Source organism: Tachyglossus aculeatus, chromosome 18 (assembly GCF_015852505.1).
Source record: "Tachyglossus aculeatus isolate mTacAcu1 chromosome 18, mTacAcu1.pri, whole genome shotgun sequence".
In the NCBI taxonomy this organism is placed as follows: domain Eukaryota; kingdom Metazoa; phylum Chordata; class Mammalia; order Monotremata; family Tachyglossidae; genus Tachyglossus; species Tachyglossus aculeatus.
The window spans coordinates 12,352,260-12,370,523 of record NC_052083.1 but is presented as its reverse complement, the minus strand read 5'-3'; the positions used below and the strand labels follow the sequence as shown (position 1 = coordinate 12,370,523).

The following is an 18,264-nucleotide window of genomic DNA, read 5'->3' as shown; positions in this document are numbered from 1 at the left end:
GTGCTTAGAACAGTGCTTTGCACATAGTAATTGCTTAACAAATACCATCATCATCATCATCAATCGTATTTATTGAGCACTTACTGTGTGCAGAGCACTGTACTAAGTGCTTGGGAAGTACAAATTGGCAACATATAGGGACAGTCCCTACCCAACAGTGGGCTCACAGTCTAAAAGAATACCAAAATTATTATTATTATTATTATTATTAATGAGCCATGAGGAGTGGCATCTCTTCTTGTAACTTCTAGGGCCCCTTCGAGTCTCTTCCTCTTCTAGGAGGAAATATACAGAGAGCAGTGGATTAAAACCTCCCCAAACTAGCCTGCCTATGAGTCGAGCCCTGATTCAGCCTTTAGAGGAGAGGGGCAAACAGCAATATCCACAAGAATGCTGTTTGTGCCATATTGAATTTCCAACTCTACCTTGAATAATTTGTAAAATCCCTAAACTGGGCTTTGGGCCAGAAAGGGACATGGCATCCAGGAAGAGGCTGGGCCTCCTGCCAATGACTTGAGAAGGCCAGAAGGACTTTTTTTTTTCCTAAGTACTAGAGAAATATTTACCAGTCTCTACTCCACTGGGTTAGACAAGCCAAATTTATACAACCAAATTTCAATAATTGGGTCGTATAAACCACTTTCCTTCTGAAGTGCTCCACCCGCAGTCACAGTGTAACTTCGCTAAACCCCAGGCCTTAGACAACACATACAGTGGAAATTCACCGATTATCACCCAGAACCTCCAAGGAACTCATTTCTGTCGCACCATGGACCTCTCTGCACTCCCAACCCACCGTGAATGAATATAGGAGGGAGGCAAAATGGGACCGTCCATCCACTCTGCATTTTCTTTTATTTTCTTCATCTTTGAAATGCTCTTTCTTCTTCCAACACGGTTGAGTCTCAGAGGTAATTCTCTACATCAGAATTTATACATACAATTACAGTTTGGAAGTCTGTACACTGGCATTTACCTTGACAGAAGACTTTGTTGTTCTTTTCTTCCTTTCTTTCTTTCTTCTTTCTTTTCTCTCTGTGGTTCTTTCTTCTCCTACAGAGAAGCAGCATGGCTCAGTGGAAAGAGTCTGGGCTTGGGAGTCAGAGGTCATGGGTTCAAATCCATACTCTGCCGCTTGTCAGCTGTGTGACTCTGGACAAGTCACTTCTCTGTGCCTCCGTTACCTCATCTGTAAAATGGGGATTAAGATTGTCAGCCCCACATGGGACAACTTGATCACTTTGTATCCTCCCCAGAGCTTAGAACAGTGCTTTGCACATAGTAAGCGCTTAACAAATACCAAAATTATTATTATATGGGGAGCAGCGTGGCTCAGTGGAAAGAGCCCGGGCTTTGGAGTCAGAGGTCATGGGTTTAAACCCCGGCTCTGCCACTTGTCAGCTGTGTGACTTTGGGCCAGACACTCAACTTCTCTGTGCCTCAGTTACCTCATCTGTAAAATGGGGATTAAGACTGTGAGCCCCCCGTGGGACAACCTGATCACCTTGTAACCTTCCCAGTGCTTAGAACAGTGCTTGGCACACAGAAAGCGCTTAATAAATGCTATCATTATTATTATTATTATTATTACCTTCATACCTGCAAGCTACCGTGCGATAATGACATCTGAGCACCTCTTTTACAGGGGAAAATAGAGTTGAACGTAATTACGAAAAACTCAGCTTTTTCTTCTATTGGGAGGGCACTGCCCAAAACAAGCAGACTGAAGGGAGAATAGCTAATTTAAGCAATAAGCCCAGAGACTGTTGTAAGGGGTGAATTATTCCCCATGCATGGGACACTGACCCTTATCTCTTGATGCAGACAGGTGCTGGGGATGGGAATCTGTTAAAGCATTCACAACTCATCAAGGAACAGAAATATTTTGAAGGCAAGTACTCCATTATTCCTCTAAAATGCAGCGAGTGAAGGTGGGGCCTCCAGGAGGCAAGGGTGACGGGAGACGAGGCTGAGACGAGAGGAGATAAGGAAGAGACAGATGGGGAAGGAGAGAAAGGAGGGATGGTGGGGGACAGAGACGTGAGCAGTGACCGAGTTGCTGTGGCCACCAGCAGAGCGGGCCATCCCGGGGAGTTTCCGGCATGGCCGGTGAAACATCATTCCGGCGCATCCCAAATTCCCAAGAACCAGCTGGGAAAGGCCAGTTCAGCAGTCCAGGCCTCTGTGGGCTCTTCAGAGAGAGAGGTGGAGGCTGGGAAGCTTCTCCTCCCTCTTTCGGCCTGCTCTGGACCACTGCCACCCTAGCTGAGAGCCGGATTTGGGATACAGGAAGAGGAGCCCCTTCGAGCGGGAGATGCAGCGTGCCTAGTGGATAGAGCACAGACCTGGAAATCAGAAGGACCTGGGTTCGAATCACAGCTCCTCCACTTACCCGTTGTGTGACCATGGGCAAGTCACTTGTCTTCTCTAGGCCTCAGTTGATGTTGACTCCCTTTGAGGAATGTGGAAAGAGCCCGGGCTTTGGAGTCAGAGGTCAGGGGTTCAAATCCCGGCTCCGCCAATTGTCGGCTGTGTGACTCTGGGCAAGTCACTTCACTTCTCTGTGCCCCAGTTACCTCATCTGTAAAATGGGGATGAAGACTGTGAGCCCCCCGTGGGACATATGTATATATGTTTGTACATATTTATTACTCTATTTATTTAATTTGTACCTATTTATTTTCCAGCGCTTAGAACAGTGCTTTGCTCATAGTAAGCGCTTAAGAAATGCCATTATTATTATTATTATTATTTATTCAGTCGTATTTATTGAGAGTCTCCTTTGTGCAGAGCGCTGTACTCAGTGCTTGGGAAAGTAGATTTCAACAATAAACTGTCACATTCCCTGCCCACATTCCCGCCCCCGCATGGCCTAGTGGATAGAGCACGGGCCTGGGAATCAAAAGGTCATGGGTTCTAATCCTGGCTCCGCCACTTGCCCGCCGGGCCTCAGTTGCCTTGGATGGATAAAAGGTTAGTACGGTGGACCCAGTCCCTGTCTCACATGGGGCTCACTTTTTTAACCCCCCATTTTACGGATGAGCAAACTGAGGCACGGAGAAGTGAAGTGACTTGCCCAAGGCCATACAGAGGACACGTGACGAGCCGGGGTGAGAATTCAGGTCCTTCTGACTCCACAAGACCGTGTCGCTTCTCGTTATAGACAGTTGGCCTATAATGCTAAGCCATTACCCCAGCCCAGGCCGGAGGTATGGGTGTCTACGTTATCATGGCCCGCAGAGGACGTGGTCAGGAAATGTTGAACTCAGAGCCCAGGCAACTGTCTCTCCCTACACTCCTCCATAGAGGCAGCAGGAAATCTGGGGCCCAGTTTATAAGTAGAAAAGCATCCTTAGCTGATGCTAAGGGAGACTGGGGAGGCTGCACTTTGACCTCTTCACCCAAGAGGCCCAATTTCTGGACTGTCCTTTGCGAGGAAGAAAGAATGAGCGGGGTCCGGTGTTTCCCTAAATTTGGCCCTTGATGCCGGGCCTGTGACATCAACAAGGATTTCTGGAGGCTGAACTAGAGGTGACACAAATTGAGGAAGGGGAGAGGAGGTGCTGACGACTGGGCTGAGCAAAGAGGAGAAAGAATTTAAGCCCAGGGATACTGTGAGGGTAGTTACAGGAACTCTGAGGACTGTCAGTGAAAAAAAAAAAACCCAAAAGAGATTCCACAGCACTCAGGCCGCAGCCCAGGAGGGTCTGCTGGAAAACGAAAGTGGAACAAGTTCCCCAGATTGAATCAATTAAACTCTAATGTTCAGTTGTCATGACATCGGTCATTGTGTAAACCGATTATCAAAGGGCAAAACAGATTGATTCCCACTCAGGCTCGCAAATGGCTGGGGCCTGAAAGCCGTTCGATTCACAGTAAACACCTGCACAAATAGCATCTGGTCAGGGGGATTCTAAATCAGCCTCTTTCCACACCCAGACCCCTTCAAGAGAACACTGTGTAGATTGGTGTCTTGAGTGTGTCTGTCAGCTGCCACCTCTACAGTTTGTTTTATTAAGTCAGACCCGTGACAGGGCCCTTGGTGGAAAAAGTTGGAAGCCGAATGTTCTTCACATCCGCCAGGAGAGATGGAAACCGTTGCTCCTATCCACATCGCCTTTCCAAAAAGCTTGGCGGCCGCTGAGAACCGCAAGGCGTCTGTTAAAGGTGCCGAGAGAAGCATCCCACCAACCCAGAAACATCCGAGATTGTAAATCATATGGACTTGACAGGAATTCACTAGCCCTGCATAGCTATGCTTTGAAAGTGTATTTCCTTAGCTTTCAGTTGTAGCTGTCATTATTTCTTAACGCCAAGAGCTGAGAATCTGCTGGTGCTGGCAGAAATCCTAACCAGCTAAAGTCCCCTTGATTTAGTCTATTATTTTTACACTTTTTTATGGCCCTTTCTGGTCTCATCTCTTTGAGGTTTGGTGAGGGATCCCCTTTATACTTTGGGCCTGTGGCTACCTCCAGGCAAAAATAGGATCCTCTTCTCAGATTTTAGAGACAACTGATACACACACCTATACATCTCACACCGTAGTAAAGCACGGTTGTTGCAGTTCATCTTGGGCCCCGTGTTTGAAGACTGGATTCCATGTAATCAATTGCACCGTTAAAACTTTTACTGTCCCAGCCTGTGGTGGATCAGTATGCTAATTTAGTGATGCGCTAACCTCTCCATTTGAGGGTCCTAAGTTTACATCACCTGGCTTGGTTGAAATGGCATACTGTGTTGTCTTATGCTGTCGAGTCGTGTCCGACCCGTAGCGACGCCGCGGACACATCTCTCCCAGAACGCCCCACCTTCATCTGCAGTTTGTTCTTGTAGCGTATCCATAGAGTTTTCTTGTCTTACATGATTAATCCCTGCGCCCTTCATTTCACTGAGGCTAGGGTGAAAGTTAGCTTGACATCTGGGGAGTGAGGGGAGGAAAGCTCACACCTCTTCCCCACCCGATGGACACTTCTTGCCTATCCCCATCAGCTACTCATTTGGAAAGGCTGGTCTATATCTGTAGATAGATATATATATATATCTATCTACAGATATAGATACATACAGATATATATATATATACATACAGATATAGACCAGACTATACAGATATAGACCAGACTTTCCAAATGAGTAGCTGATGGGGATAGGCAAGAAGTGCCTATATATATACAGATATATATATATATATATCTGTATCTGTATCTATTTATATATATATATATATATATCTGTATCTGTATCTATCTATCTATTTATATATATATCTGTATCTGTAGCTATCTATCTATAATAATAATAATAATGGTATTTGTTAAGCGCTTACTATGTGCAAAGCACTGTTCTAAGCGCTGGGGAGGTTACAAGGTGATCAGGTTATCCCACGGGAGGGCTCACAGTCTTCATCCTCATTTTGCAGATGAGGTAACTGAGGCACAGTGAAGTTAAGTGACTTGCCCAAAGTCACACAGCTGACAGTTGGCGGAGCCGGGATTTGAGCCCCTGACCTCTGACTCCAAAGCCCATGCTCTTTTCCACTGAGCCACGCTGGATCTATCTATCTATCTATCTATCTATCTATCTATCTATCTATCTATCTATCTATATCTATCTATCTATCTATCTAACTGTACCTTTCTATCTATCTATATATATCTGTATCTATCTCTATATATATATCTGTATCTATCTGTCTACCTACCTACCTATCTATCTATCTATCGCTGTATCTGTATCTATTTATCTATCTATGTATATATAGACAGATATATCTGTCTATATCTGTTTTAGTGAGCCATGTTACTGTCAGGGTATGGATTCAATTGAGATAACTTTAGTAATAATAATGGTAATGGCATTTGTTAAGTGCTTACTATGTGCAAAGCACCGTTCCAAGCGCTTGGGAGGATACAAGGTGATTAGGTTGTCCCACGTGGGGCTTGCAGTCTTCATCCCCATTTTACAGATGAGGGAACTGAGGCACAGGGAAGTGGTGACTTGCCCAAAGTCACACAGCTGACAAGGGGTAGAGCCGGGATTCGAACCCATGACCTCTGACTCCCAAGCCCGTGCTCATGCTTATAATAATAATAATAATGATAGTATTTAAGCGCTTACTATGTGCAAAGCACTGTTCTAAGCACTGGGGAGGTTACAAGGTGATCAGTGTGTCCCATGTGGGGCTCACAGTCTTCATCCCCATTTTACAGATGAGGGAACTGAGGCCCAGAGAAGTGAAGTGACTTGCCCAAAGTCACACAACTGACGAGTGGCAGAACTGGGATACTAACTTATACTTAGTTTCTTGGTGGTATTTTAACTGGATTTCCAAAATGGTTTGACTTAGAGATTCCTTGGGTTCAGTCTACATCAGCAAATGTTTCCAAATACTTTAGCAGACGCCTCTGTTTCATCTGGCCCGTGTCTTTATCTGAAAACGTTGGTTTGGGTTGCTTAGGCGGAAAGAAATGTTACTTTTCAGACGTCTCCCTCTTCCCACACAAAATGTTTCAACGGGATAGCGTGACTTGCTCAAAACAGTTCCAAATGGACAGTCTCTGTGGTTTGATGGCCAAACAAATGGGGTTTTTTTTGTTTTTGTTTTATCCACTACACCCAACCACGATGGAAATTCAATGTACAGACGTTTGAAAAACATCCGCAAATATTTGCCTGGCTTGTGAAATGACAGATCTAACTTTGATACAAAGTGTCTGTAGTCTTAACAAGCGGAAATGTTGACAACTCGTTTTAAGGAACTCAATCAGCGGTTCTCCCTCCCACTGCCTCCCGGCTCATTCTGTCAATCAGCCGTATTTATTGAGCCCCTCACTGTGTGCAGAGCACTGTAGTTGCTCTTGGGAGAGTACAATACAACAATAAAAAGACACTCTTCACCCATCTCAAGCTGTGTCTAGTTCTCATCTCTCCCACCTGCAACCTCTTGTTCACTCCCTTACCCCTTCAGATTCAACAGTCTGCAGCTCTCCCACTTTTCAAAGCCCTTCTAAAATCACATCTCCTCCAAGGAGGCCTTCCCAATCAACTTCTCGATTCCCTTCGTATATCCCCAAACTCCTTGTTCAGCCCTTTTTTGTTGCCACTGAGGGACTATTGCGTGGGTGGAACAACGTACTAAGTGCGTTGATCGATTTACTCAGCATAAAACCGACGGTCCACATCAAGGTCCCATCACCGAAAATCAATTGGAAAAAAATGTTTGGCCGAGAGTAGGTCCCGATGAGGAGTAGAGGTTAAAGAAAATATATTTGCAGAAAGTAATTTGCTTTATGAGCCGGTGGACAGACTCCGATCCCGACAGCAAATCACATCTCCTGTTGCCTTATAGCCATTATCCGCAGCAGGTGCCGCAGCTCTAGAGAAAGATGAGATCCTGATGGGGAATCTATGAGAGGGATCAGGGGACAGAAGAGGCCCATTTCAGCGCATCTGCTCAGGTTAGCCATCAGGGAGATCTAGTTGGAAGCCAAACTCTCGACACTTCCGGTAATTACCCCAATAATGGAGACGGGAGAAACCCAGAGCGTAGTCGTAATACTAGGTGTTGCTTTTTTTTTAATATAAAGTAATAAAGGCCGTCTTTCAGCTTGAATATTAAAATGCCAATCTCGGTTGACATTTTCACTAGAATAATTAGCGTGGCTTTATCCTAGCGGTCGCATTCGTTGGGGCTAATTGTTTTTTAGACTACGGCAAAGCCGGCTGAACAACTAAGTCATAATATGTGGTGAGTTCAAAACTGAAAATAATTGCACAGCTGGAATCTCTCCGATGGCTTCCGGCCCCGGGACAAGGGCAAGGAAAACTTGCTCATTAGGAAAGATAACTATAAATGCAGTCACTTTTCAATAGAAGTGTAATAGCCTTTTCTTATTCATTTAAGGTCAAAAATAAATTAGTTGTGTGGAGAGAAAAGAGATGGAGGCTCAGGTTGGGAGGGTTCTCCAGCAGATTCTAGACAATTGGAGATGTCATTTTCTTCAGATGTGGTGCAGATAAGCAACCCCCGCGCCCCTCGCCTTGTTCATTGAGGAATAAGGAAGATTGTTTTTCTCTCCGTTCCCATATTGGTGTATTGGGCTCCATTTCCATGGGTTCTGAGAGCTAACCAAGATTTGGGGGCTGAAATTATTGGTGTTGGAAAGCTGTTCCCGATAGGAGAGTATCACTAAAGGTCACTCAGCCCTTGCTCCCGTGTACCCAGATTTTGCTTTATCAGAGTAAAAGGACGAAAACAAAGTCCACATAGCAAAACTTTCCAAGATGACACTGGTTTCTAAAGAAACCTGACATCACATTATTAAAACCCAACCTAGTTTACTGGCTTTAAGCTGCCTTAAACACTAAATACAATTATTTTCTAAAATAAGGTGTAAAGGGCAATTTCGAGCCAATTTCTGCCTCCAGTACCCCCGGTTCTTCTATAAGCGAGGGGCTGCTTTCCTACAGAACCCCACATTAGAGAAAATTCATACTGTAGCTCAACGGAAAGAGCCTGGGCTTTGGAGTCAGAGGTCATGGGTTCAAATCCCGGCTCTGCCAACTGTCAGCTGTGTGACTTTGGGCAAGTCACTTCATTTCTCTGGGCCTCAGTGCCCTCATCTGGAAAATGAGGATTAATGTGAGCCCCCCCGTGGGACAACCTGATCACCTTGTAACCTCCCCAGTGCTTAGAATAGTGCCTTGCACATAGTAAGCGCCTAATAAATGCCATTATTATTATTATTATTATTATCTTATGCCCAGTGCACAACCATTTCTTCTGTCACTGCATGGTCCTGGATCCGAAAGAGACTTGCTCCAGGAAAATGTTCATGGTGGTGGTATTTGTTAAAACGCTTAGTATGTGCCAAGCACTGTACTAAGCACTAGGGTAGATATAAGTTAATCAGGTCGGAGAAGGCACTGAAAGAAGCAAGCGGAAGGCTCTTGGAGGTGGGATGACCTGAAGAATAGGTTGAAAACACAAGGACCCTTTCTTCTGGAAAGGTGATTGTAACATTGTAAAATAATTCATAAGCTCACTGAGGGCAGGGATGGAGTTACTCAATGTTCTCTCCTTAGTGCCCAACCAACACCACTGATTTTGCACTAGACTGTAAGCTCCTTGAAACATTTTGTGTTTTATAGGACAAAATGTCTAGCCAATCTATTGTATTGTTCTTTCCCAAATGCTTAGTACAGTGCTTTGTAATCTATCAGTGGTATTATTGAGTGCTTACTGTGTGCAGAACAAAATGGCACATTAGAGAAGCCGCACGGCTCGGTGGAAAGAGCCCGGGCTTGGGAGTCAGAGGTCACGGGTTCTCATCCCGGCTCCGCCACTTGCGAGCTGTGTGACTTTGGGCAAGTCACTTCACTTCTCTGGGCCCCAGTGACCTCATCTGCCCGGGCTTTGGAGTCAGAGGTCATGGGTTCAAATCCCGGCTCACCAATTGTCAGCTGGGTGACTTTGGGCAAGTCACTTTACTTCTCTGGGCCTCAGTTACCTCATCTGGAAAATGGGTGTTAAGACTGTGAGCCCCCCCGTGGGACAACCTGATTACCTTGTAACCTCCCCAGTGCTTAGAACAGTGCTTTGCATATAGTAAGCGCTTAATAAATGCCATTATCATTATTATTATTATTATTTGGGCAAGTCACTTAACTTCTCTGTGCCTCAGTTACCTCATCTGGAAAATGGGGATTAAGACTATGAGCCCCACGTGGGACAACCTGATCACCTTGTATCCCCCCCTCAGTGTTTAGAACTGTGCTTTGCACATAGTAAGCACTTAACAAATACCATAATTATTATTATTACATACACTTAACAAATACTATTAATTGAAGTCAGAGGGGGGCAGAGCACTGTACTAGGCGCTTGGGAAGTCCAAGTTGGCAACATATGGAGACGGTCCCTATCCAACAGTGGGCTCACAGTCTAAGGGGGGGAGACAGAGAACAAAACCAAACATACTAACAAAATAACTTCCAGCGCCTAGAACAGTGCTTTGTGCATAGTAAGCGCTTAACAAATACCATTATTATTATTATTGTATACATTTGTACAGATTTATTAGTCTATTTTACTTGTACATATTTACTACTCTATTTTATTACTGATGCGACTATAACTATAATTCTATTTATTCTAACGGTTTTGACACCTGTCCGCATGTTTTGTTTTGTTGTCTGTCTCCCCCTTCTAGACCGGGAGCCCGTTGTTGGGTAGGGACCATCTCTATAATGTTGCCGACTTGGACTTCCCAAGCGCTTAGTACAGTGCTCTGCACACAGTAAGCGCTCGATAAATACGACTCAAAACCAAAGTTTAAAACATTACATAAAGCAAGGATTTGCAACTCTGTGTAGAGTCAAATGAAGCCTCTGAGCAGTTGGGGTGTGCAAAGCACCAACGATACAGTCTGAACGGAGGTTGACAGTGAGAGCACACACACACTTATTTCTGGTTCACTTGGGAAGGGGGAAGAGGAGGTGCCAGGATGCCAAAGCTTGGAGTTTCTGGCTGTTTTCTCACCAATCCTCTCCTCCTCCTATGCCAGCCCTACCTCTTGGAACCCGGCTAGCATGGGAAGTGATCTGGTTTGAAGCTTTTCCTCCGGTGTATTTGGGGAAACCAACACTCAGATGCAGATTCTTGTGTCCCTTAGGGAGCATGATGCCCGGCGCAGGGGCTGTTCTTGCCCCCCTGCCCCTGTAGATCCCCCAACCCAGTGTGGATTCATTCGTGCATTCATTTATTCGTATTTATTGAGCGTTTATTGTGTGCTTGGGAGAGTACCATAAAACCGAAAAGACATTCCCTGCCCACCACGAGCTGACAGTCTAGAGCGGGAGACTGACATTAATACAGATTACATCATCAATCATCATCAATCGTATTTATTGAGCGCTTACTGTGTGCAGAGCACTGTCCTAAGCGCTTGGGAAGTACAAATTGGCAACATATAGAGACAGTCCCTACCCAACAGCGGGCTCACAGTCTAAAAGGGGGAGACAGAGAACAAACATACTAACAAAATAAAATAAATAGAATAGATATGTGCAAATAAATTAAATAAATAAATAGAGTAAAAAAATATGTACAAACATATATACATGTTTATATGTACATAAGTGGTACGGGGCTGGGGGGGTTCCCCCTTCACCCCGCCAAGTTGGTCCCCTTCTGCTTTGAGGGTGGGACAGACAAGCTGCTTCTAATAATAATAATAATAGCATTTATTAAGCGTTTACTATGTGCAAAGCACTGTTCTAAGCACTGGGGAGGTTACAAGGTGATCACGTTGTCCCACGGGGGGGCTCACAATCTTAATCCCCATTTTCCAGATGAGGTAACTGAGGCACAGAGAAGTTAAGTGACTTGCCCAAATAATAATAATAATAATGATAATGGCATTTATTAAGCGCTTACTATATGCAAAGCACTGTTCTAAGCACTGGGGAGGTTACAAGGTAATCACCTTGTCCCACGGGGGGGCTCACAGTCTTAACGCCCATTTTCCAGATGAGGTAACTGAGGCCCAGAGAAGTGAAGTGAGTTGCCCAAAGTCACCCAGCTGACAATTGGTGGAGCCTGGATTTGAACCCATGACCTCTGACTCCAAAGCCCAGGCTCTTTCCACTGAGGCACGCTGCTTCTCCACACCAGCGGAGAAGGTATTTTCCTACCCAGAAAGCTGTAATGGAGAAAGTAATGGTATCATCTTGAGGGGGTTCGGTCCACCCATGAGTCTTAGTGAGTGCTTGCCGTGTGCAGAACACTGTACTAAGTGCTTGGGCGCATACAATGCTGTACATAATAAACGCCCCATTAATTGAAGGCTGAGAGGAAGTTTGAGTAAAGTTTAAAACGTTACAGAAAGGAAGGATTTGCAACCTTGGTCAAAAGTCCCACCTGAGATGGAAACCATAGGTAGCAGCAGTAACGATCAATCAATCAATCGTATTTATTGAGCGCTTACTGTGTGCAGAGCACTGTACTAAGCGCTTGGGAAGTACAAGTTGGCAACATATAGAGACAGTCCCTACCCAACAGAATGATAACATTTGATAGTGTGGTCAGAACGAATACAATTATTTTTCATAGAAGCCCTCAGCCCCAGGAGTAACAGTGGTTCATTGAAATCTGAAGCTGGTAGATTTGAGACCAACAAAAGGAAAGTTTCGTATACTCAGAGGCTTAAAAGCATCACTAGTAATCGCCCCATAAGTAAACCCGAAAAAGCAGGTCCAAAGAACACCCAGCTTCCCTTGGGAAGAGTAAAAAAGGCGAGAGATGATACCTCGGTGACGAAAAATGTTCTAACGCGGCCTGATTATTTATAAATATTCACTCGGGCTTATTTGCTAATTTTGTTTTAGCAAACGTTATTTCCCTAGTACACAACAGCACCCTGGCTGAGCCTCTTAACTCTCTGTGTGATTGAAGTTAGGGTATTAATGCAGAACCTTAATTTCCACTATATTCCCCCAGAGATTAAACTTCTGATGTAAAAAACAATTGGAAGCCTGACTCCTGCCGCTCAGTCGCATGATTTACCTCGCCTGCCCTCCTCTGTTGCTTACCTTTCCTCCCAACCCCTTTGGACTTGAGGGAAATCCACTTCAGAGAAGCAGCGTGGCTCAGTGGAAAGAGCCCGGGCTTTGGAGTCAGGGGTCATGGGTTCAAATCCCAGCTCCGCCACTCGTCAGCTGTGTGACTTTGGGCTAGTCACTTCACTTCTCTGGGCCTCAGTTACCTCATCTGGAAAATGGGGATCAACTGTGAGCCCCCCGTGGGACAACCTGATAATAATAATAATAATGATGATGGCATTTGTTAAGCGCTTACTATGTGCAAAGCACTGTTCTAAGCACTGGAGGGGATACAAGATCACCTTGTAACCTCCCCAGAGCTTAGAACAGTGCTTTGCACATAGTAAGCGCTTAATAAATGCCATCATTATTATTATTATTAGGTAACATAAAATAGGATAAGCAATTGCAATTCAGTATTTCACTTTACGTTGTGCTCCAATTTACTGATCTCAATTTTCCATCAGTGTAATGTGCCGCTTTTTGCCCAGGGGAGAGAATTGCATGTGTTTAAATAAAGCTTCAAATTTTAATTATTCACTCTTCCAAGCACATCTCACTCTCCAAGATATGGCAGACACTTCCCTGGACCCAACACCCGACTCTTACTTCCAGGCAGAGGGACTTGCTTGGGTGTGACCCTTACTGTTGTAGAAACTAAGTGAAAACCTTGTTTTGTCAGAGGTAGGTGGTGACGGTGACCTTGGGAATTTCCCAGAAAGTTTCTCTAACCAAGAAAAGGTTGTCCCCTAGCTCCTCCTGCTCCTCGTTCCCTTCCCCAAATGGAACCCAATTACAAGGCTTGGGGAGGGCCCCTGAGCAGCTGCTGGACCTTATGTCCCCCTTCTATGAAAGGGACACAAACCAACTTCTTACACTTGCAATTACGGTTGCCCTTAGTGTACCTTCATCGGACTTGCTTACTTATCCGTTTCCCAGAATTTTCCTTTCTGGAAAAAATGAGCGCTGCCGCTCTAATATCTTCAGAAGCGTCTCTCAGGCCTGTACCTTCTCTGTCTCCCCTTCTAGACTGTGAGCCCACTGTTGGGTAGGGACCGTCTCTATATGTTGCCAACTTGTACTTCCCAAGCGCTTAGTACAGTGCTCTGCACACAGTAAGCGCTCAATAAATACGATTGATTGCTCTGAGCCCCTTCCTTCCTCTCCCCCTCGTCCCCCTCTCCATCCCCCCATCTTACCTCCTGCCCTTCCCCACAGCACCTGTATATATGTATATGTCTGTACATATTTATTACTCTATTTACTTATTTATTTATTTTACTTGTACATATCTATTCTATTTTATTTTGTTAGTATGTTTGGTTTTATTCTCTGTCTCCCCCTTTTAGACTGTGAGCCCACTGTTGGGTAGGGACCATCTCTATATGTTGCCAACTTGTACTTCCCAAGCACTTAGTACAGTGCTCTGCACACAGTAAGTGCTCAATAAATACGATTGATTGATTGCAACTGATCTTTAAAATACAGTGCACGTCCTTTAGACTCACCAGAAGTGCCTGGCTCTTACAGCTGCTAAGAAGCAGTAAACGATTGTGGCGTTTTTCTTGTGGAGATGGGTGTCCTCAGCTAGGAAGACGGGGAACCATTTGTCTTCGGCAACTGTCCATGTTTGCCTTTAAAACCCACATTCTCTTTATAATAATAATAATAATAATGATGGCATTTATTAAGCACTGTTCTAAGCACTGGGGAGGTTACAAGGTGATCAGGTTGTCCCACGGAGGGCTCACAGTCTTAATCCCCATTTTACAGATGAGGTTACTGAGGCCCAGAGAAGTGAAGTGACTTGCCCAAAGTCACCCAGCTGACAGTTGGCAGAGCCAGGATTTGAACCCATGACCTCTGACTCCAAAGCCTGTGCTCGTTCCTTGAGCCACACTGCTTCTTGGCCACTTGGCAATCTCTATTATTATTGTTAATGATGAATCCATTTCCTGATTCTGGATGAATCAATCAATCAATCGTATTTATTGAGCGCTTACTATGTGCAGAGCACTGTACATGATGAAGAGATTCATGTAGCAATACGGCAATGTCCCTCGCCGTTTTCTAATCCCACAGTCCAAAGGAATTAGAAAAATGTCAGCCCTCCTCGCCCCACTCACCTTTCTGCAAAACCTGTTTTGTATATATATTATGGCATTTGTTACGCGATACTCTGCGTCGAGCAACGTCCTAAGGGCTGCAGTAATCAATCAACCAATCAATCGTATTTATTGAGCGCTTACTGTGTGCAGAGCACTGTACCAAGCGCTTGGGAAGTACAAGTTGGCAACATATAGAGACAGTCCCTACCCAACAGTGGGCTCACAGTCTAGAAGGGGGAGACAGAGAACAAAACCAAACATATTAACAAAATAAAATAGAATAGATATGTACAAGTGAAATAGAGTAATAAATTTGTACAAATCGGGTCGGACACAGTCCCCGTCTTGACGTGGGGCCCACAGTCTAAGTATACGCCCAAAGTTCAGCCTTTTGGATGCTTTCTTTGTTAGGCTAGTTGAAATGTTAGCCGCTGGGGAAAGCAGATCATTTTGAATTTGAACAAATTGCCGGGATCGACAATGTGCGTGCTATATATATCTTCCTGTAGCCCCACTACAGGACATTAGAAAGGGAGGGAAATGATGTTCAGAAAGGTAAAACTCTCCACCTAGTGGGACAAAATTATTGAACAATTTCTGACCAGTCACAGGGATCTCAGCTTGAATTTGTTTCTGGGACGTGGTCGCTTCTGAGAGATAGAAGGTGCTATCCGTGTGGAACGGGAATGATATGAGGAATCTTCAGATGGAGCAATCACCTATATCCTATCTCATTAGCTCAGCGGGACCCAACCCGCTTAGTTGATTAAATCAGCAAAACAAAACAAAATCCTGTAATAGGTGATTTGTGTACTCTCCCACCGATGGTCTATTTAAATGGGCCCAAGGCCACATAAAACTTTCTTTATGGCTCTGTCATAAACTGCATCTATTTACTCAATTTTTTTATTAACTTTTATTGAATCATAAAAAATTTCACGCATTTGGGGAAGAGGGATTTTTTTCCCCCTATTTTTTATTGCTTATGGAGTCCAATTCTCCCCGAGAGGCAGCGGGAGGGAATAGCTCGCGGAAACATCCTTTTTCGCACTATGTCCTTCAGATCCTTGTTTTAATCAGACAAAGGTATTCGCTGGGAATTGACCGTGTACAGAGCAGTCTGAAGCACTTGGGACAGTACAAGAGTTGAAGACCTGATCCCTGTCCGTGAGCCCCACTGTTGGGTAGGGACCGTCTCTATATGTTGCCAACTTGTACTTCCCAATCAATCAATCAATCAATCATATTTATTGAGCGCTTACTATGTGCAGAGCACTGTACTAAGCGCTTGGGAAGTACAAGTTGGCAACATATAGAGACAGTCCCTACCCAACAGTGGGCTCACAGTCTAAAAGGGGAAGACAGAAAACAAAACCAAACACACTAACAAAATAAAATAATAGAATAGATATGTACAAGTAAAATAAATAGAGTAATAAATATGTACAAACATATATACATATATACAGGTGCTGTGGGGAAGCGAAGGAGGTAAGATGGGGGGATGGAGACAGGGGCGAGGGGGAGAGGAAGGAAGGGGGATAGACGACTGATTCCCACTCATACCCACCCACCTTTCTATCCTGCTACATTTGTTCTCCCAGCCCCGCTGTCTTTTACGGCTCTCTGCCCTTGTAGCCATCTTTCCAACAAAACTGCTAACCTAATCGTACCATTTTCCTTACAGCTAACAGTGAGCTCAAGTTCGGAACGCTGGTCAGCACTTCCAATACCTACGATGGATCTGGCGGCGTAACTGTGGAAACAGATCACCCCCTCATCTGGACCATGGGCATCCAAAAATGACAGACGGGAAGCCTACAGCTCCGCGTTGGCCTTTGCCAGCGTCAGAAAGGAAATGCGCCGATGTTTGCAAACGAAAAGATTGGACTGGGTTATAGCACGATACTCCCAAAGGTTGGGGGCGATAGGACTAATTTTTAGAAATCTCAGAGTAAATTTTAAAGGGAGGGTTTAAATGACTATTTTTCAAAGACAAGCAGAGGGGAAAAAGAATCAATGCGAAAGTGATGGTTAAGGATTCTGTCAGTAGGTGGATCAGTTAGCTTCATTTGAGCAGCCATAAAAACCCACCTCGCTGCCGTGTCTTAACTTTAGGAATGCTACCACTGGACTTTCCCATTTTTATATGCCTTAAAGCCTTAGTGCGCAACTTGAAACTCCCAGTGTGCTACTCTAGGGAATACCCAGGCTCACTTGAGAACTGCTCACCAAGTTTCAAGTTGACTGAGCCATCACCAACCACCACTACCTCCTTCTACCTCTCCGTCTCGCCTCCTAAGTCGACTTTGGGAGATAGAATTTTAAGTGGGCACAATCTCATCGATATTTTACCACGTTAAAAGTAGCTTCTGGCCACCCACCCCCATCTCCCGTCAAAAAACGATCCCAGGCCTACCATTTAACTAGAGGAGTTGTAATAACCAACCAGCCAGAGAGCTGATATTACACGCACCCAGGGTCATCACGAGCTTCCCATCTTACCTCAGTCGCTGGGGCCCAATGTTGCCAGTTAAAAATTCGATCACAAGTTGTCCAGATCGGTTGGCACTTGGGCCAAAGGACCCAGCAGAGCGAGGGGAGGTCTCGCCAATATTGACGGCTCCCAACAGACCAACAGGCTGCTAAACAACGTGGAGTGGGTAAGGACTAGAAGGTGTCAAAAAATGTAGGTTCTCCACAAATCCCTCTCCAAGGGAATGAATTGAATGCCCACATCTTACTGAAAATGCTATTATGTTACGGACGTTGGCCACTCGCTCGCTGTCGGTGCCCTGGAGTTATGAAATGGTTTCCTGCTACATGACCACTATCAGTATAATAAAGCTCTGCAATTAATTTTTAATAAAAACGGCTCCAATTGGTTGTCACCAGGTTATAAACACCTGATCTGCATTGCTGAAGAAAAGCCCTGCATCCTAACAGGAGGTTATTTGCCTCTCTACTAAACAGAAGGATGGCAGGCGGCAGTGAGAGCACCCGGACCCGTCCCGAGGAGCTAACAGTGTGTCCGGTGTCACTTCTGAACCAGTATGTCATTTTGGAAGTCTTGTCGCTACTAATGGTTTGGAATAAATGTACTTTGATGTTTTTGTGCCATTTTACAGATGAACCACAATGAAAATGTGCTTTCCAAATAAAACATATTTTTTCTTCCATATGGGTAAGTGCCCGGCTGAATTATTTTGAAAAATCTGGCCTTTTCCCCCGGTAGTCTTAAGGCATTCTCCAAAATGAGTTTCCAGCTGCACCTACACTTGAGTGCTCTGGAAGTTCCTTTCAAGTGGATCCTTGATGGAGCGGTGACTTCCCGTGAGCTCAGTAAAGGTCAGGCATTGCCCTCTCGAGGATTTGCTTTCTAAATCTTTGGTTCTCTTCTCCCCCACACAGCTCACTGATTGATGCCAAACCACCTGTGGCCCTGACATGATTAAAACCGGTGGGAAAGCAGAGTCCAGGTTCTGCCGTCACGGCAGAGGAAGACATCAAAGGTACCCAAGCACGACTCTGCACGAGGTTATGAAAGGGAGATGTT

The 18,264-nt window shown here is 44.8% G+C and overlaps 1 protein-coding gene across 3 annotated transcripts in view; it reads left to right on the top strand.

Moving 5' to 3' along the window:
- Positions 1 to 17,889, top strand: part of TPK1 (thiamin pyrophosphokinase 1) — a 348,586-nt gene extending 330,697 nt beyond the window's left edge. For all 3 annotated transcript variants that reach the window (XM_038760339.1, XM_038760340.1, XM_038760338.1), the window contains one exon: positions 16,396 to 17,889. In XM_038760339.1, the coding sequence (XP_038616267.1) occupies positions 16,396 to 16,514 (119 nt within the window). In that variant the 3' untranslated portion in view covers positions 16,515 to 17,889. The remainder of the gene's footprint in view (positions 1 to 16,395) is intronic.
- Positions 17,890 to 18,264: the final 375 nt, after the last annotated feature.